The sequence below is a fragment of the Podarcis erhardii genome (assembly GCF_964252035.2).
Source record: "Podarcis erhardii genome assembly, chromosome: 14".
NCBI lineage: Eukaryota > Metazoa > Chordata > Lepidosauria > Squamata > Lacertidae > Podarcis > Podarcis erhardii.
The window spans coordinates 36053245-36073715 of record NC_138503.1 but is presented as its reverse complement, the minus strand read 5'-3'; the positions used below and the strand labels follow the sequence as shown (position 1 = coordinate 36073715).

Sequence of the window (20471 nt, the reverse complement as noted above, 5' to 3'; positions counted from 1 at the left end):
CCGCCCGCAGCACAGGCAACGCAGCCGGGGAAGGAGGGCGGGCCGAGCGGGAGGAGGGGCCCGCGCGAACGGAAAGGGCCGGGCCCAGGCGCCGGAGGAAGCGCGGCCCGCGGAGCGAGAGCGCCGCCTGGACCCCGGCCGGACGCACGGCGGCGCCTGCCCGAGGGCCCGGGAGGGGCGGGAGGCGGCAAACGGCCACGATCCTGCAAGGGGGGGGGGCTACTCGCGAGCAAGGCCCGTTGGCTGACCCAGGGCTCCCGCTTAGGTGAGGCTAGGCTAAACCGCCGCCGCTGCTGCTTCTTCCTTCCAAGTTAGGTTTACGGAGCGGAAATGAAAGCCCCGTGGATTCCAGCAAGGGCTCTTTACCCCATGAGTAAACCCCTCAGGTCGGATCCTGGCTCAGTCATATTAGTTAAATAGGAAGACCCACAAGTCCCGTGATGCCAGTGAGTCTGCTCGTAAGTATGGCTTAAGGCTGGATCCCTCCCATTCCAGAAGTTGTGGGGTTTTAATGGGGGTAAGTAAACTTAACACAGTACAAGTAAGGGGGGAATGAAAGCCCCTTGGATTTCACTGGGGTTGTTTACTCGGGGAGTAAGCACCCACATCACCCCGTTTGGATCCGACCTGTTGGAAGATCTCACGAGTTCTGGCATTTTAAGGAGGTTGAATCCCAAGACCCAGCCATCCCCTCAGGGTGGGTCCCAGCTTCGCCATGATTAAGATTGGAAGACCCAAAATTCCCACGATGCTGTAAGTTTGACTTACCCATTGGAAAAGACCCATATATCCTGTGGTTTCCGTGGGACTGATATCCAGGTAAGTAAACTTAACAAACTACTGCTATCCTCCTCCTCCTAAGTAGGTTTACGGAGGGAAATGACAGCCCTGTGGATTTCAGCAGGGCTGTTTACTCTGGGAGTCAAGCCCTCAGGTTGGATCTCGTCTTAGTCATAATTAGAGAGAAGTCCCATGATTACCATGAATCTGCTTATTAGAATGGCTTACGATTGGATCCATCCCATTGGAGAAAACCTCACACAAGTCCTATGATTTTAATGAGGATGCCAGTGAGCCTACTGAATGGCTTAAGTTTGGATCTGTCCTGTTGAAGACCTGTGATTTTAGTGGGGTAGGTCACTTTTAAACAGTACTGCTATTCTGTGTAGGATTTCAGCAAGGCGGTTTACTCTGGGAATAAACCCCTCAGGTTGGATCCGGTCTCAGTCATAATTAGATGGGGAAAGACCCATAATATACACCGTGATTTATATGGGTGTTTGTATGTATGACTAAAGGTTGTATTAGCTAAGTACTACTACTGAGAGTAGACATATAAATTAATGGGCATAAGTCATGTCTAGTAGTTGCAATGGGTCTACTCTGAGTATGACTACCATTGGATACAACCTGAAGTTGGATCTCCGCTAGGTTTACATCCTTGGTCGGTAAACGGCCACCTTCTTCCCAAGCAGGATCATTGAGGGGGGAGCCCCATAGTTTTCAGGGTAAGGTCACTTTCATATATGCAAATTTGCAGTGCAATCCGTTTTTTTATTATGTTAAGGATTTTTTAAAAGGTTAAGTCTGCCCTACAGTACAATGGCCTCTCTAAGTAGCTGGTAAACAAAAAGCAAATAAAATGCCTGTTCCAATATTATAATCTCAAATAAAATACACATTATAACCAATAAAATAGCAAACTGCCATCAGGCATTAAAATAGGATCTAGTTACTAAGAGGCGGAGGCCCATCTAGAGCTCTTTGGAAAAAAGGTGAGGTGTAAATGCTGCCGTTGTTGTTGTTGTTGTTGTTGTTGTTGTTGTTGTTGTTGTTGTTATTATTATTTTCTCCAAGGCCCTGCTGCTTAGTTCCCTGCTTTTGTTTTTGCCTTTGGTTTCAGGAAACCTTAAATGATGGGGCTGGAAGGAGGACTTTATGGATGTGATGACCCTGCATACTGGAGAGCGGTTTTGAATGTTTACCAGGATGTGGTCATGGCCAAAGCGAGCAAGAAGGGGAAAACCATTGCCTTGGATAAATGGTAAACGTTTTCAGCAGGTAGCAGAGCACACCTGCTACAGCAAAGAGCGTCTGGGGGGTTCCCTCTCTCTTCGTACATTCAGTGAAGCAGAACACTGGAAGATTTGGGACACACAAAAGGAAAGCCTTCTTAACACATAAACTATGGAAGATGTATAGTGATGGCCTCCGGACTCTTCTTATGTTTTGATGCTTCAGTTGCAGCCTTAACACTGTGATGATTTTTCATAACTGGCAGCAGAGCTGGAGAATCTTATGACACTTGTTTCTTATTCGTGCCCTTAATATTTTTATCACTTTGTTTTATGTGTATCCTTACTTGCCCCCTCTGATTTTTATGTCGTACTGAATGGGCCTCTTGCTAAGATTATTTATTGAACTGCTAATTTATTGAATTGATATCCCACCCTTCCTTCCCAAGGAGCCCAGGGTGGCAAACAGAAGCACAATTAAAAACAAAGCAAAAGCATTCTGAAACGATTACAATTAATCCAATCTAAAATCAGCTTCTGTTAAAAACATTCCTGTATCCAGTGATCTCAAGGTTGCTAGGAACAGAATTCTTTAGCCACCCGATGCTTGGGTAAACATGAATGTTTTTAAATTCCTCCTGAAAGCTAATGATAATGGAGACAGGCACACCTCACTAGGGAAGGCATTACACATCCAGGGAATCACCACTGAAAAGGCCCTTCTTGGGGGCAGCAGCAACAGAGCCACCAAGTTCTCCCCTGCCAATCGTATAGTCCAATATGACTTCTGCAGCAGAGCAGTGCCAGTCCCCAGAACAATGAATTGGACAAGTCTCTGGCCTGTGCAGTTCTTCTCTTTTTGTCTCTTGTGAGCTTTTCCCGAATCAATTTAATTGAAGAAGGGGGGAAATGTGTTTCTCCTCTCTGATCTTTTCAGTGCTATTCAAAACCATTTTATTGTTTTTACTCCCTTCCCTGTGTTACCATTTGCAGGTATCAAGAGGAGCTGCCAATTGCTGTTTCCGGGCGGAAGGACAAACACTTGACAAAAGAAGAGCTGGTGAGGCTGATGGAATGGAAGCTTTCCGTAAGTAATTCTGCCAGAGTCGGTTGCCATGTGGAGCAGAGGCAGCATGGACCCAGGGGCATGATCGTGCTTAGTCACAGGAACTTGCAGCCCTCCAGATACAGCTGGACCACAGCTCCCACCATCCCTGCTCACGGACCACGCTGGCAGGGCCTGATGGGAGTTGGAGACCAACAGCAGCTGGAGGGCCACGTTCCCCATCCCTGTTTTAGAATGTCTACCCCTCACGCACCCCATCTGCTCACGGAAGTTAAAAATAAAATAGAAATACTCACTGACTGTTTAGGTAACGGGAAATGCCTGTGAAATGAAATAACAGTAATCACATTATAATAATGGTAATATATTTTTACTTTTTGGACTTTATAATTTGTTTCCAAAAGGTCTCTGAGAGATTAAAAAAAACATTTAAAATCATAAGCATGAATATACTATACCATTAACAGAACTCATCCAGAAGACCTGCAATTTCTCTTTATATTTTACACACACAAAGTGCCCCAATAACAGGAAAATAGCACCAGCTCAGTTATTCAGAAGCCTGGGGGGGGCAGGTCTTGGCACTGCAAAGCTGGCAGCACAATAAAGGCGCCTGGCAGACCTCACTGGGGAGAGCATTCTATAGCGTAGCTCTGTCCTGAGTGAGCATATGAGACTCAGAACTAATTTTAAGTCAGCAGTGTAGGCCCAAGTGGGAATGACTGCCTTCTCTCTTCCCTGCAGAGAGGCAAGTTTCGCCCTCGACTCCAGCAGCTGGTGGCCACTAACTCCAGTGAGATGGTGGAGAGTTGCACCAGAAAAGCCTTCCAGCTCCTCCCTGACGTAGCAGCTGCCATGACTGAGCTGTGCAAACTCAAGGCTGTGGGGCCCGCCACAGCTTCAGGTAGGAAAGGCCCTGAAGCCTGCAGGTTTGTTTATTTCCTGTATTTCTTTGCCTACACATCCTGAAAGGCGTTTGAGCAATGATTGTTCTCTTTCATTCACCCAACGTTCTCTTAACGTGATCACAGCAAAACATTTCTTCTTGAACGGTGGTAGCTCAGTGGAGGAACATCTGCCTTGCACACAGAAGGCCCCAGCTTCACGTTCCCACTCTGAAACCTGGAGATTTGCTGCCAACCAGTGTTGGCAATACTGATCCAGATAGATCCAGTGTTGGCAATACTGATCCAGATACTGATCCCATGTGGAAGAGCATTTGCAGACACAGCAAGGCCCCTTCCATTAGCTCAGCTCGGCCTGGCCCGAGTGCTGCCTGGGTTTTCTCAAACACTTGTGCAATCCTGTGATTTTTTTCAAAGCCATTTGCCTCCTGAAGCTCCCCCACCTCTCTGCCACCAAACTCTTGTGTGGTACAGAGGATTCTGGGATGATGGCCTGCCAGGTCTCCTATAGAACCAACACAACAGTCTTCTGTGGCTATACAAGGCAAGGTAGCACCTGCTCCGCAAGAGGGAAGCCACCCTTCAGAGAAGCTTGCCTGTCTTTGATGATCTAAGGAACTGTGATTCTTCAGAACTTGAATTTCTCTCTTTCTCTTGATTTTTTATTTATTTAAGAAAGGGCAGACACTTCTATAACATACAAGAAGAAAGAAAGAAAGTCAGTGCAGTTGAATTAAAATTATACGCACATAATGCAAATTTGGATCACTTCATTCACAACCCCTGAAAAGAATTATTATTATTATTGGGAGTGGAGGTAGTAACATTTTTCCCCCAACAAGAGGGATACAGAAATAAACAGTGGCTTGCCTGTTTGACAGCATGTGTTCCACAGCTTTAAAAAAGAAAATGAGAAAGCCTGCAGGGTTGCTGCTTCTTCATGAGCAGGGATTCTATGCTACTGGAAAACCTGAATAATTAAGTATCTGGATCTTGCATGTTGGGCTTTATATTTTTTTTTGCACACAACACATACATGCTTAGTGAAAGAACAAGAGGGGGTCCCACTCTGCCCATGTATGCCCTATGCAGAAGTAACATGAATAGGGCTCAAATTAATATCAAGAGCTTCCCTCATTCCTCACCTAACCTTGTCTAAGGCCACATCTGCACCTTACATTTAAAGCTGTTTCATACCACTTTAAACAGTCATGGCTTCCCCCAAAGCATCCTGGGAATTAGTTAAGGGTGTGGAGAGTTGCTAGGAGATCCCAATTCTGCTCACAGAGCTGCAATTCCCAGAGTTCCATGAGGAGAGGAATTGACTGTGAAACCACTCTGGGACTGGGGTCTCCTAACAGCTCTCAGCATCCTTAAGAAACTACAGTTCCCAGAATTCTTTGGGGAAAGCCGTGGCTGTTTAAAGTAGCATAATGAGGTAGATGGGACCACAACCAAGAATGTGGCTGCCTAGTCCACCCTGCTCTGCCTGAGTGGAGTTTCGTATTCCAGATGGCATATTCTTGCCCCATGTTTATTACAGACTGCTACATATTGGTCTAAATTTTTTGCTTGTTTGTTTAAGCTTTCAGCCAGGATCCACGGGGTTTAATCTTGTCAAGCTGTATGAGCAGCAGCAGCGGTGCTTTACAAATAAAAATAATTCCAGCCTTTTGAGGGCAGGGGTGGATAATCTGTGACCCTCCAGATGTTGTTAGGCTACGAGGACCGTCATCCCTGACGGCTAGTCATGCTGACTGGGACTGCTGGGGGTGTAAGAGGCTGCCTTATACAAAGTCAGATTTTGAACATCCCAGCCACACAAAAGTCAAGCAAGGAAGAGGTATTATGATTGCAGCTGAAGGAGGCACTCCAGCCAGGCAACAGCACTCGAGGGCGGGGCATGGCCTGAGGAGGGGACAGTGAGACTTGGATCCTTAGGAGTCATGAAGGGAGGATTCAACCTGCTTTGGATGGAGTTGACAGGATGGTCCTACTCTGCATAATGCAGATTCTTCTGCTCGTATTTCCTTCTCCCTCTTTAAGAATCTTGTAGCTTCGGAAGTACCCTGAAGGTGTTGAGAGCTCAAGGTTCATGTGTGATATTGCTCTCCTGCCATCCTTCCCAACATCTGCCTTTGCTCCCATTGCAGCGATTCTGACTTCCGGAGCCCCGGAAGCAGCTGCCTTTATGGCCGATGAAGCAGTAGAGTCTCTGCCAGGCCTTGTCCCTGTCCAGTACACCCTCAAGCACTACCTGCTCTACCTTGATGGAATCCAGAGCTGTGTCAAGAAGCTAAACGAAGGTAAGGCGGGAGAAGTTGGGACACTCTGAACAGGTAGGGATGCCTGCTGGATGTGGAGGGTTCTCCTTGTGAGCTAGAACACTGAACACAGACTTCCAGCTCACAGAAACCTATGTGCATTCCATTGCTACCATATATGCCAGGAAGAAACCCTTCCTCTCTGCCCACCAATAGGATTCTGTCTCCACCTTTAAAGCCCCGCCTCTTCACTTAAAATAATAATTATTTTAAAGCTTCAAGACAAGTCAAGTTTCTTCTGGTTCTGCAGTTATTTGTTCCTGTGTGTTTCCGGCTTTTTGTCCAGTTCCCATAGAAAGTTGCCTTATGTTGAATCCGACCGTTGGTCCATTTAGCTCGGTAGTAGCACTTCCGGGTCGGCGCCATCGCCGAATGGCGGACTCCCTCCGAGCTCCGGAGGGAGCCTGCACGGCAGGGGCTGGGTCCTACCGCACCGGCGATGCGGGGACCCTTAAAAACCACGGCCACGGGGGCCGTGGACATGGAGACTCGGCTGACACCGTTAGCGCCCTCCCGACTCGTGAAGGAGCCTTTTTAAAGGCTACGGATCGGGTGCCGGGGAGAAGCGTGGTGTTTTGAGTCCTCTGCTATCCCTGCCGTGCGAAGCCGCATGCCATTCGGCGGAGAGCGCTGGCTTTTTCCTTTGAAAATTCGGACCTAAAAGAACAACCCGTAAGTAATTGGAACTTGGACTAAAAAGAGGGACAAAAATTTTAAAAAATTTCGGAGCGAGCGGGGGAGGCGCAAAAAAGGAAGTCAGCCACCCCCTCCATTGTAGAAGGGTCAAAGCAAAGGATCTGATAACTAAGATCGGAGTAACATCATTTTGGCAAGTTTTTAACCTCACGAGTGAAGAATATGAGATTGAGCTGGAGGAGGAAAGTAGAATTTGGACTTAAAAACAACCCCCCCTGGAACCCCGGGAGCGATCGATGACGGAGTTTGGAGAGGAGAAAGGCAAGTTTTGACAGCTGTCAAAGAGCTGTCAAAGCGGAAAATAAGATAGAGACTATGTCACAAGGACTTTGCTGGTTATATTTGTTATAAATTGGATACAAATTGTTTTAAATAAGGATTATAAAGTTACTAGGGCTAATGGACGTGATCTGGAAGAGAACTCAGTTTTTGCAATCCACCTAGAGGAGCCGAGGGATATTACAAGTGGTTTTAGCTGGAAATTGGAACTGAACTGTTTATCTCCTGGGAAACTGCAGAAATGGAACATTATTATGACTACAGAGGCCACTACACCGAAGAAGACAATGGAATCATCTGTTGTGGAATGAAAGGAACTTGACGTAATGTTTTGTTTCTGAATAACAGGCCTCTGTAAAGGAACTAACTTTTGGAATTAGGACATTTGTGCAGGAAAACAGGGACAGAAAGAAATAGAAAGAGGAGTGTGATCAATAAGAACAACAAAACAACAAGAATTGGACCAAGTCAAAAGTGGGGACATTTGGGACATCCAGATTTGACAAGTTTAAGGATTATAATTTGGAGTTTTTCACTCCTGGATATAAAAATCTGGATGGAAAAAATGGGCCTCTCTTTGAGACAGAATCCTTCCATGATTGGACATTCGAAACTAAAGAGGACTGGCAAAGGACTATGACCTAGAGAGACGTGGAAATATCGGTCATTGAGGAACATTGGGAACGCAACCGGGAAAAGGGGGGGCGGGAAATGTGGAATCCAAAGGGCGTAAACTATGTTTTATTTAGGCTATATACATCTACATGGTATTCTAAAGTGGGGAACTCGTGGTGGGAATAAGCCGATTTTAGGGGAATGGAAAATAATGTTTTTTTTTTAAAGAAAAAAAAAATTTGGGTTAAGGATAACAAGTCTGAATTGAGGAGAAGAACTTGTTGAGATCATTTGAGAGATTTGGAATACAAGGGGGGGAGGGAAGGGGAAGTCCTGAAAGGATGTAATTGGAAAAAGATTTGAAATTGGATGTTTTATTAATTTGTAACTAATTGGAAAATTTTAATAAATATTATTAAAAAAAAAAAAAACATTTAGCTCGGTAGTATTTCTTGGGGAAACCTTTTTCAGTCAGAGAGCCATATTCCCTTGTAGACAACCTTCTGGGGACTGAGCCAGAGGCAGAAGTGAGCAGTGCTCACAAAGGGTGTGTTTCTTTCTACACCCCCCCCCCGCCTCCGTCCAGGCAAACAAGAAGCCAGATCACAGCTCAAGGACAAATTCCAGTTGTGCAGCAGAACCCAAGCAGGGCTCAGGGCAGGGCCAGTGAGGGGCATGATTTGGGAAGGGGCGCTGTCACCCAGTCTCAGGGTTTCTACATCCTCAAAGCACACAGCTCAACCGATTCCTCGTTCTTGATCCATTTCCTAGTTGATGCAGAACAGGCCTGGATGCCTCACCATGTGGAGATGTGCCTCTGGGCTTGGGCCGTTGGCAGCAAGCTGCAGCTGCCTTCGTTGCAGGCTCTAGGCGGAGAGGGCGCAAAGGCAGGGGACGGGGCAGAAGCAGGCAGGCCTAAGAAGAAAAGGAAAACATCATGAAAAATTCCAGGATTCCAGGGCTGCGGCTTTAGAATTGACCTTTGCTCCTTGGTGCATGAATACTGAAGCTGAACTACACACACACACACACACACACACACACACACACACACACGAAAAGGCCGTGCTGTTATCCTGGATCACCAGGACAAATCGCCAGGAGAGTCTGCACCAGTGATCATTCAAGACCTTTGAACCTCTGGAGCAAATAGCGTAGCTGTGGAAAACTGGTCTTCCCTCTCAGGACTCTCTTTCACTGCCTACAATGTGGAGCAGCACATGGCAAAATGTAGATCAGCCTTCCTCCCCGCCCGCCCCACCCCAAATAATTCGAGAATGGTAAGTCACTCATAAAACAGATTGGGCATCCTGATGTTAAGCTTGTGGTTTATGGCTGGAGCCTCACAGCTGCTCAGGATCTGGGATGAGCTTTATATTTGTGGGTGGGGAGGAGTTTTGCCTCCAGTTTGACGCCTATCTAGTGATTATCTTTCCATGTAATGTAAGGTTTGGCTGACTTGTGTCGTCAGGAGCAATTTGCTCCTTGGGTACCACTAGGGGGAGCACCTCCACTGGAAATGCCCTCCCTTCTAAACTCCCCTCCCCTGCAAGCATTCTGTAAGATTGTGGTCTACTCTAGTCTACTTTGAACGGATTAATGGATGAAATCTCTGCTATCCAGATTCTCTGACATGTAGCGAAGCGGAGGTGTTTGACTGACTATCCTCTTTGCCTCCCCAGCTCTGTCGCTGCTAGTGAAATAAACACAACCAAAGCACAATTTATTTTCGGAATCCGATTTTGCTTTACGAAATCAAGTTTTATATTAGCAAAATAGATATTTAAGCTATTAGCAACAAGAATTAAATACATTATCATCCATAGTCTCTCCCTCACACTCTCACACACAGTGAATATGAGATATGTGCCCAGCTGCATTACAACAGAGGGAAGCTATATTTCTGAATATTATCCTAGCATTTCTCATTGTATTTCTTTTCAAATAAAGTCCTTATTTTCCTACAAATTTACTTGTTGTTTCTAACAACCTAAGAAGTGCCTGGCTGGCGGATCAGGCCAGTGGCCCATGTTCTCCCAATGGTCAGCCAGAAGCCTTCCGGAAGTCTGCCAGCCGTTCAAAATATGATCTTCCGGAACACATCAATTTGGATAGACTATTGACCACCTCCATTTCTGTGACCTCCCTCTGACTTCTACACCCGTCTTTCTTTGCGACGCAGGGCGGCGGTAGGTCCTTGTGTAGCACCCTCTTAATTCACTCAGGGGTAGGGTGAGGCCTAGCTGGATTGGTGCCTTGGCCAAGCTGTGTGTGAGAGCCCCTCACAATCCTTTGCACCGCACAGTAGTTCCTTAGCAGATGTACAAAGGATCTCTTGGCTGAAAAAAATGGGAATGGCATGTGGCGCTTTCTTTGACTGGAAATGGACCCCTCCCACGTCAAAAAGGCAAACCAGAAAAAGGGGGGGGGCAAGTTGGACTCTAATCCTGAATGCATTTCCCTTGAGAGTTAGCCTCGCTGAACTTAGTTCTGAGTCGATGGGTTTATAGCATTGTGCTGTGAGGGTTCTCTAAAATAGGCCACGGGCCCTCTAGGCAGTGGTGTGCAGCCTCATTTTGCTGGAGCCCTTGGCCATGGAGTGGAACCCCTCAGATATCTCTTCTGCCATGTCGAAACGTCTGGCTTTCCCCCCCCTCCCCGTGCCAAGGGTTAGCAAAGCTTGCTGCTGCAGCCCAGGAATTTGCCTTCTGGCTGGCTTTGTGCTGGCTTGAGTTTTTCTGCTCCAGTAATTTTTTTCCTTGGATGCTTAAAAGTCCCCGTGCCTGCAGTCCCCCGTTTTCTGTCCTTCGCACAGCCTGGAAATTTTGCTCTTGTTGTTTTTTTGACTGTGTGCTTTTGTATTTCTTTTGTGAGTCCTGGGTGGGGAAAGCTTCCCGAGAGCAGGAATAGAAAGTGAGAGTGAAATGCTTTGCCAGTCACTGCTGGGGAATGATCTTGAAATCACAACCTGAGGGTGCCCCCCCCCCATTCAAGTAGCCAGCCCCCATCCGATCCTTGTGCACTAGGGTTGGGTTGGCATCCGTCGGTCATGGGAGACAATGGAGGAGTGTGCCTCTGGGAGTGAAGTCAAACCATTGGAGAGTTACAGCGTTGCTATGGGGACGGATACAGGAGAGAGATGTTTTGTTGCAGGTGGGGTAGATGAAGGCGCCTGGTTGTGCTGCTGCAGATGCACCATGGGAAGCTCAGTGTCCCTGGGAACCTTCCCTTTGTTTTAGTGAGTCTTGCACTGATTAGCTTTCCAATAGACTATTGGGCTGGCTATATAAGAGACAAAAGATCCTCCTAACCCAGCATTTAGTTTCCAGTTCTGCCCCCTTTAAAGAGCAACACATCGTTAAGCATCAAAGCAAATACTGTGGTACCTCAGGTTACATATGCTTCAGGTTACAGACACCGCTAACCTAGAAATAGTGCTTCAGGATGAGAACAGAAATTGTGTTCCGGCGACGCAGCAGCAGCAGGAGGCCCCATTAGCTAAAGTGGTGCTTCAGGTTAAGAACAGTTTCAGGTTAAGTACGTACCTCCGGAACGAATTAAGTACTTAACCTAAGGTACCACTGTAGTTAAGTACCCCAAGAGCAAAAAAACAACAACAAAAAAGCCAAACCAACCTCTGGTGTTGAGTGCCGACAGCATTGGCACTAAAACAAGGGAGGGATATTGACATCCACTGGGGAAACACTGAGGTTTTGCAGAAGTAACAAAACAAACAAAAAACCAACCGTCAACCCTAAAAAAAAATCAGCAGCCCATTTTAGAAATCATTCTAAATTGAATTAAGCATCTCAAAAGCCATGGCTTGCCAATGTGGATGGGCTTCTGCATAAAACATGGGCAGTGGAACTGAATATTTTGGAGGAAGGTCTTAACTGTCCGGCTGGAGTCCCAAAACAAAAGCACAAGTCTTGGGAGGCGGGTTTACACACGGCAACATTCTGTTGCAGGTCTGGCATGCTGAGTCCTAAAATAATTGAATGGAAATTGTGTGCTGATTTCAAATAAACAGGTAAGAGGACTTGTGGAATTTCATAGTCTGGGGGCCTCATTGGGAAGGACCAAGGGAGTGGGGGGGGGGACGGGGACAACGACCCAGAAGCTCCTCTGCCGTCAGTAATCTTGCAGCTTCAGTATCTGGGATGCTGCACTGCTTTCCCCTCCCAGAAACGGAGAAGGGCACCCCCGCAGAGCGGCATCTTGCCTTCAGCTCAGCTACCGTTGGAGCTGCAGTGTTAGTTCAAGCAGGAGGCTTGACGCAGGGAAAGCTGGGTGCTGCAAACATGTCAACACCGGGGGTTGCACTAGTTTTTAACACAGCGGAGCAACTGACCTAGTTTTGAGCTAGCAGAAGTGTGGCTCTCTCCACCCCTCAGGTATTGCTTCGCTGACACTTTGCTCCCAGCCCTCTTCCTATCACCCTTTCCAGCAAGGAACCCCGACATCCAGCGCGGGCGTCAAGTCTGCAAGCAGGTGTCCCATGACCTCTTCTGCGCTTTGTTCATCCCTTATTTTGGGCCGTTCCACATGTCTGCTGTCACTGAATACACAGCAGGCTTCCCTGGAGTGACCTGCTGCTGCTGCTGCTGCAGTCAGGGTTGCCCATTTTCTGCTTCTTCTGCCACCGAAAATTAACAAGAGCGTAAAAAGATCCCTCTGGATCAGGCCCAAAGCCCATCTAGTCCACCATCCTGTTCTCACAGGGGCCAACCAGGAGACACACAAGCAGGACCTGAGTTCAACAGCACTCTCCCCTCACTCTATCTCAGCTCTGGAAGGCCAGATGCAGCCCTCTCTCTAAGGACCATGGGACTATCCACAGGCCACACTTCCTTCCTAGCCATGCCCTGGCCACATCTCTGGCTTGCCCCAATTCACAGCCTCCCAGAAGTTTGTGGCCTAGCTCTCATATTGCCTCTTGCTCACCTGGATGGAGGATTGAGATGCAGGACGAGTATAAACCGCTCTACTTTGCATAGGTGCAATAATGGTGCCAATGTTGCTCTGTCCACTTTTGGCTCTGCTCCCACCTGCGACTGGCATGAGGCCCCTGGAAGGCAGTCCAAAAGGGAATGTGGCCCTCGGGATGAAAAAGCTAGCTCACCCCTGCTGCACCTGGCGCACTCTTGAGCAGGGGTCAGCAAACTTTTTCAGCAGGGGGCTGGTCCACTGTGCCTCAGATCTTGTGGGGGGCCGGACTATATTTTGAAAAAATAAAAAAAAAATGAACAAATTCCTATGCCCCACAAATAACCCAGATGTGCTGGTCCCAGGGGGTTACCGTGCGGCATGGTTCGGGTCTAGTCTGAGGTCAAGGGTGTGGTATGGAGGCTGTCCGTCAAGGCTGAAGCAGGGTCCAAGGCAAGGAGTCGGGTGTGGTCAGGAACTCTGACAGAAGAGCAGGACAGGGTGCCAGCAGGAACAGGTTACCAACAATGTTGCACCCACAACCTGGGACTGGGCTGGCTGGCTTTTATTTGCCCCGAGGCATAGGGCGGCCCCAGTCCACAGGTGACTCGCCTCTCCTGGCCTGGAGGCGAGCACTCCTCCTGCAAGAACTTAGTTCCCTCCGCCTCTCTGCCCTGAGCCTCTGCAGCTCAGGAGAGGCTGGAGGGTTACTGGACCCAGGGGGAGACTCACCTTCCCCTGACAGGGCTGAGAGTGGAGCACCTGCAGGCAATGGGTCCTTGATCACCTCTGGAGCCAGAGCAGACTCAGCTGGTGCCTGCACCTGAGGACCCGGCACAGGTGAGGACCCTTCAGGTTCAAGCCCCAGCCCTGGCTCAGCTGGTTCTGGAGGCGGGGACTCCTGTGCAGGCTGGGATTCCTCAGGTTCAGCCTCTGAATCTGATTCCCAGGCCATCACACCAGAGATGCATTTGAAATAAAAGGACACATTCTACTCACGTAAAACATGCTGATTCCTGGACTGTCTGTAGGCCGGATTGAGAAGGCGATTGAGCCGGATCCGGCCCCCGGGCCTTAGTTTGCCTACCCCTGCTCTTGAGTGTGGCTGCGGAGCCCCTTCTACCAGACATGCAGAAGTCCCAACTGCAGAGCATGGTGGGTAGGATGTTTTCCACTGTTAAAGGCCCCGTTTCGTTATTCATTCATCAAAAGTGTCTTGTTCTTGGCATTTGCGTTCCTTTTTCTCCAGCTGTTGTTTGAGAGACAGCCAGCATCTTTCCGTCTTTCTATCCACCCTTGTCTCCATCTTTAAAAGAGATCCCTCCACACAACACCCGCAATTAAAGAAAAGCTGGGGACTTTGCATGGGGGTGGAAAGAGCAGCATTGAGTAAATTATTCACAATCACATCAAGCAATTAGTTTGTCACACTGAAATGCCGAGCCACACACAGAGTCCCAGAGGATCCCCCAATGCATTACTTTCCCTAATCCTCACTGAGAATCGAAAGGATTATGTGATGTTGATACATTCCGTTCCCCATCCGTCCCCTCTATGGTGGCTGCGTTTTGTTGAGGGGAAATCAGAAGCAATTAACAATGTTGTTCTGTTTTGAGAAGGATGCCGCAGATTAAGGTATCACAGATCCCAAAGGCCCAAGACTGTGTCGGAAACCACAACTGCGTATGCGCACAGAGAAAGCTGGTTGATCCCACATTAGATCCCAGGTGCATCTGGACCAGCGTTGTGAATGGTCAGAATGAGAAACCTCCCCCCGGACGTTTATTTATTAAAAAATTATTGGATACCTTCAACTGCTTTAACACATTGTTGTAACATTGTGGGGTCAGTCTGAATGATACCTGTGGGTCCCTTCCCAAACCTGTGATCTGTGAGGTTACAATCTGTTAGAGACCATTTCTTTGTAAGATTGTAGCCTTTCTAGGCCTTATTAACCATGTTCCCCTTCAAGATAATGCCCTGAGCTGGCCAGCCAAGTACCTCTATTTACATATCCAAAGAGCTTGCCCTGTTGCTATAGAGACAAGTGGGTGGGCCTTTTCCCCACATCACCTGCAATTGCAGCAGAGTTCTCAGTTATTAGAAGTTCTGCAGACGGGATCTGCAACAAAATGTTGCAGTGTGGAGCGCTCCTGTTCAGGATTCTAGCGTCTCCATTCCACTACCACCCTGCTTTCATTCCCCACCTCCCTCCAGCAGTCAAGAGGCAATGATCAGTTACCATGTCCAGTCCTTAATGAGACTGGGTTTGTGGAGGGTGTGTCTTTTTCTAAAAGGTTTTTTGTTCTTGTTCTGTAATCCTCCGGGTCTCCCCACCCTGAAGTCTGCTGATAGAGAAATGCAAGACAGCTGCATCTTACCTATGTAAGGAACGTTATTCACACTCGGATCATCAAAAGTATAAATGATGATGATAAGTGGAAAGGTTTATACTAGAGGAATGACTCTTAATTATAGAATGGGCTCCAGTTTTTTAGATACAGTGGACGCTCGGGTTGCGAACATGATCCGTGCGGGAGGCACGTTCGCAACCTGCAGTGTTCGCAACCCGTAGTACCGCTTCTGCGCACATGTGGGTCGCGTTTCGGTGTGTGCGCAAAGCGCCGAAACCCAAAAGTAACCCGTTCCGGTACTTCCATGTTCGGCTCAGTGCGCAACCCGAAAACGCGCAACCTGAAGCATCTGTAACCCGAGGTATAACTGTACTGGAACAACACCAAACTCCAGTAAAATATTCACAGGGATATTTGGGCTATTTTCTGGGCTGTGTTAAATGTAAGCCTATGGGGTGTATTAGATATAGTTAAATTGCATCATGAAATTAGATTTAATTTCATTCGGTTGCAATGGATGGCCTTTTTTGTTTTTGTTTTACTTTTTCTAAATAAATCTGATCTGAAAAAGAAGACATAGATTGCTTCAGTGCATGAAAGTGGTATTTAGCAAAACACAGTTAACAGCTGCTGGCAGACTTATCTGTCATCTAGACCGGTACTGACTATCGTGATTTAGGGTTGCTGCCTTTTAATGGACAGATGTTCCTGCTCCTTTTACAGCCTTATGACGGGTAGGAAAATCAGCAAGGGCAGATTCTCTCTCCCCTCCCCACCCTCCATCACTGCCTCTCCATGTTGGGAAGTTTGAATGGCTTTAAATGAGGATCAGACAAATGAATGGAGGATAAGTATCAGGGGCTACCAGCCATGATGTTGTGCCTCCACTGTTGGACGCATTATGGCTCCGAATGCCAATTACTGGGACTCATGAATGGGGAGTCTGGGGTTGTGCTCAGACCCCACAAGCATCTGGTTGGCCACTGCGAGAACAGGATGCTGGACTAGACGGGCCATTGGCCTGACCCTGCAGGCTCTTCTTAAATTCTTAAGCACTCCTAGTGCTGTGCCAAAACTTGTCCCAGGAATCTTTGGGGAGAGCCATGACTTTGAAGAGGTACAATACTGCTTTAAATGTATAGTGCAAATGAAGGCTATGTTGTGGGTGTGTTTTGAGGTTTTTATTCTGTTCCAGTTTTTTTAAAATTAAGTTTTAAAGTTGGACTATGGTTTTTATTATTGATGCATCTGTTGGGGGGGGGACCTTCCCAAGGAAGCTTTGTGCATTTAATGAATAGAACTTATGAAATCTACATTTTAAAAAATCAAATAACAGGCAAACCTGTATGAATGTACACAGCAGTAACCCACTGTACTTAATGATAAAGATAGCTCAGTTAGCATTTTGGGGCCGGGTACTTCTATCTATACACTATTCTTTAAGGATAAAGTCAGTGTTACAAAACCTTGATTAAGCCCAGTTGCCTTTCCCATCAGCCACAAAAGCTGTCGCTTACCCAGTGCATGTTAATTTATCCATTCTCTTCTCAGCTATCATCAATAAAAACATAGGAACTACCAAAAGAAAGAAAGAAAGAAAGAAAGTTGGACTATGTTGGAAGTCGCTTTGGGTTACTTCATATTTTTGTTTTTTGTTCTTTTTGAAACCAGCTAAGAAATAGAATACATTCGAATAAAACCGGCACTTACACCAGACCACATCCCAGTGTGTGCAGTCAGCTGAGATGCCCTGTGTTTTGTTTCCCTTTCCCGTAACCTCGCTGTGACCCGATTGCCACTTTCACCATGAATAATTAGGTCTCTCCATTCTCCGGGTAGCTGTTAAAAGTCAGAGTGCTGCCAAGTGACTGCTGTGCAGGGGGGAAAAACCAAAGCCTCTCTCGATCGAATGGCAAGGGCAAAGGGGAGCTGGCAACCAAAGGTCATTCCAGCCTCCTCCTCCTCCTCCTTTTATTCGTACGCTGTCTTTCCACAAAATAATTGTGCTCAGAGCAGCTTTCAGCAATGAAAGCAGTGATACATCACTGAAAAATCAACAGGCACAATAACAATTTCATGATAACAGCTATAATGAAACAACAACATGCAACAAAAACAACAAATGTAATAACATTGCACCTCCTAGAAATAGAAATAGCTTCTGTGCCCACTACAAATTAGCTGAGAATGCAGTTAGTCTGATCAAATATCAAGGTCTCAGCTTCCTCAAAGGGTCACTGGCTTTTTGGCATTACCCTTCAGGCAGCGTCAATGCTTCCGAAGGCCAGAGGTGTGGTAGTTGGACGCACTCCTCCCGTGATGTTCCTGCTGATGCCTCTTCTACACCATGCAGCTTCTCAATAGCCTTAGGTCTGATTTGACAGTGGGTTGTATCCAGCTGCATTCTATGTTCCTCCTGGAACATCTTTTGCCTTTTCATCTAAAGCAGTCTCTTCTGTGCCTCTTTACATACCTTTCAAGTGGTTTTCTGCATGGGGAGGTTCCCTCCCCCCTCCCAGTGGTTTTCAGGGGTTCATCCTTTATTACATAATTTAAAAATACTTTTTATTAATTTAAAAAACTATGGAATTCAGCAAATTTATTTGACCTACAAGCAAATACGGTTGATAAAGTGACTTAGGGCATTACCTGCTCTGGGATCCCACAGCTAATTCTCCCCTGGTCTCCATGCTGGCCCAAATAGGACTAATTTAGCCAGCTAACCCTGGTGATCATCTAATGTTTATTGGATGGATTTCCCCCCTAAATTGATTTTTGAATTCTGAATTCACGTTTTATACTGTATTTTATGCTGTTTTTTGTTGCATCAATTAAGTGTTTTAAATTTGTTGTTAGCCGCCCTGAGCCCGGTTTTTGAACCGGGAAGGGCAGGTATAAATAAATTATTATTATTATTATTATTATTATTATTATTATTATTATTATTATTATTCAGAGCCTACCCATTGAAATCAATAGACCTGAGGGTAGGGAACCTGTGGCCCTTCAGATGTTGGACTCCTGTTCCCATCAGCTGCAGCTGGCACAGTCAAAGGGCAGGGATGGGAGTTGGAGCCCAACAGCATGTGAAAAGCCAAAGGTTGCCCTATTCCAACCCTAGGAGGTGTGTTTAGATTTGCAGTCTAAGGGCCAAACTAAATCTCAGCAGACTATTTGCATCAGAAGGGATGTTAGTGAGGGAGGCATGGTTGGTTTGAGTGCCGAAGGCTCAGACTGTGGAACTCCCTGCCACAGGAGGCTTTTGTGTCTCTTGTAGCATTATATATCTTAAAAGGTATCCCAGTTCTGTTTCTTATGTAGGGAGCTTATGTTGGTTCATGTGGCCCTCTCCTCTTCTTCTTCCTCTTCTTCTTTTCTTCCAGCACATATCCTAAGTTCAGCAGTGCCTGCTCAAGCCATGGACTCTGCCACAGGATGACGCTGGCAGTGTATGGCTTTGTCACATGCCCACTGGCTGGAGGAGTAAACAGAAAATCTAGCATTAGCAGGCTGAGCACTCCTGACACCAGCAAAAGAAGGAACTGAATGAGGATGACGCAGCTGGAAGAGACAGAAGCTCTTAAAGGTGTTGCCCTCCTGCGCAGCTCCCAACCAGGTAAAGGAGGGCAGCTTCAAGAGAACCTCATACATGGCAAAAGCAGTCAAGTCATTTGCCCATTATGGCCTTTCCATCTTTCATACACTGAACCATCCTTAACAGCAGTGATGGCTAGTCCTCATTGGGACTGGTGGGCTGGATGGCAGGGAGCCCAACAGTAGGGGGCGCCAGAGCTAATGACAGGCAGAGCCAACGAATTCTAGTTTTGTTCCTCCTTGCTGAGTTCCACAAGGGGCAACACTGAAAGTGAGGAGGAGGAGGAAGCTGACAGCCAGACAGCCTCCTTCCGCCACATGGGGACCCCAAACTGGTTGTAAGAAGTGTGCATGCACACAAAAGCTCATACCAATAACAAACTTAGTTGGTCTCTAAGGTGCTCCTGGAAGGAATTTTTTTATTTTGGTTGTAAGAAAGAAGGCGGGCTGGTGGAGACCTGCTGAGAGTAGACTGAGGTTGGTGAGTCCTTTGCCCTAATGGACCAATCTCTGCTTCCACCTGATGCATTTTAGGTCCTTCAGAGCAGGAGATAACAAAGACAATAGTCTTTTGTGTCAGTGTTATTTTTTTGGTTGTTTGGTTATCTCTTTTTCCTATTCTGTAATCCGCCCATGAGCTGGTGAAGACTGGGTGGTAAATATATGTAAAATAAAACCATGTCAAAAGGTGGGAAGCCCCATTGAGCTCTTTGGCGGAAAGGTGGGATATAAAAGGAAAAATAAAATAAAATAAAATAAAATAAAATAAATGTATTGCTTACATTAAGTAGTGAACGACAAGGTAAACAAAGTACTATTTGTCAGAAACTGAACTGCAGCAGAAAAGAAAGAGCACTGATCGTGACACAGAGAGGCCAGGCCTTGCCAGAAATCTGGGGCAGGTGTTTAGTGAAAGCCGGAAAGATCCAATGATGCCAAAATTCTGCTAGATTGAAATGTAACACTCTGCTCCCTAAAACCCTGCCATTTCCCTTTCAGCACAGGTCTTCTCATGTGTTCTCTGGTCGCCAGGCTGTCTTCTGCCTCCTTCTGGAAAGGACACTTTCTGCCCTGGGTCGCAAAGCTCACCCCTTAAGAATCCCAGGGGGTGGGGAATGTGTTTCAAAAAGGCCTCCCCTCCCACTGTGGGAGCAGGAGAGTGTTTTTATGGATTCCCAGCATCTCAGGCATCTGTCTTAGTTGGAATTATTACCTGTCAGACCGCATCTCAGAAACCCCACATCATGAACCCTGTTATCTTCCTGGGTCCACCCACGCACACAGGCAAAATAAACTACAATATTTTTTTTCAAAAAAACCCAAACCACCCACATGGAGAGATGCACGCTGTTTGCTCCCACTCCCACACATATCACGGCAACCACAGCTGCAAAGAGCAACACACAGGGTTGGGGCTTGTTTGACTGGCATACTTGTGTGTGCAAAGGAAGGCCTCCAAGATACAGAAGCCATAGCGCCAAATACCACAAGACTGTCTAGTGCTGTAAAATTTTTGATTATTTTGTGTGTGTGTCCCAATAGATTGTGGGGGCGTAACCCATTACTGGTGATTCAGGGGGCTGTTTCAGAGCAGGACTGCAGAAACTCAGACTGGTGATGGGGAGAGAGAAATGGATGTGACAACAGGTCACATCCATTTATCTGCACACCTCTGGGCCCCCACACTACTGCCATGC

General features: G+C 46.9%; 1 protein-coding gene across 6 annotated transcripts; it reads left to right on the top strand.

Annotated features, from left to right (window-relative positions):
• The first annotated feature begins 131 nt into the window (after positions 1-131).
• Positions 132-20090, top strand: LOC309329294 (uncharacterized protein). Of its 6 annotated transcripts, XR_014151068.1 has the most exons (7): positions 132-265; positions 1904-2044; positions 3009-3102; positions 3826-3985; positions 6140-6292; positions 18564-18796; positions 19774-20090. XR_014151068.1 is itself a non-coding variant. In XM_081840088.1 (6 exons), the coding sequence occupies exons 2-6, from the start codon at positions 1914-1916 to the stop codon at positions 18617-18619; spliced, it is 594 nt and encodes a 197-aa protein (XP_081696214.1). In that variant the 5' UTR covers positions 132-265; positions 1904-1913; the 3' UTR covers positions 18620-19464. The 6 variants fall into 6 exon arrangements, 5 of the variants coding, with proteins under 5 accessions (XP_081696214.1, XP_081696215.1, XP_081696211.1 ...); XM_081840088.1 differs by lacking the exon at positions 19774-20090 and having other exon boundaries at positions 18564-19464; XM_081840089.1 differs by lacking the exons at positions 18564-18796; positions 19774-20090 and adding an exon at positions 15904-16305.
• Positions 20091-20471: the final 381 nt, after the last annotated feature.

Coding starts and splice junctions, on each gene's coding strand:
- LOC309329294 (XM_081840085.1), top strand. CDS start 1,914: ATGATGGGGCTGGAAGGAGGACTTTATGGATGTGATGACCCTGCATAC. Junction 3,986..6,139: donor GGGGCCCGCCACAGCTTCAG/GTAGGAAAGGCC, acceptor CTCCCATTGCAG/CGATTCTGACTTCCGGAGCC. Junction 6,293..8,671: donor TGTCAAGAAGCTAAACGAAG/GTAAGGCGGGAG, acceptor TCCATTTCCTAG/TTGATGCAGAACAGGCCTGG.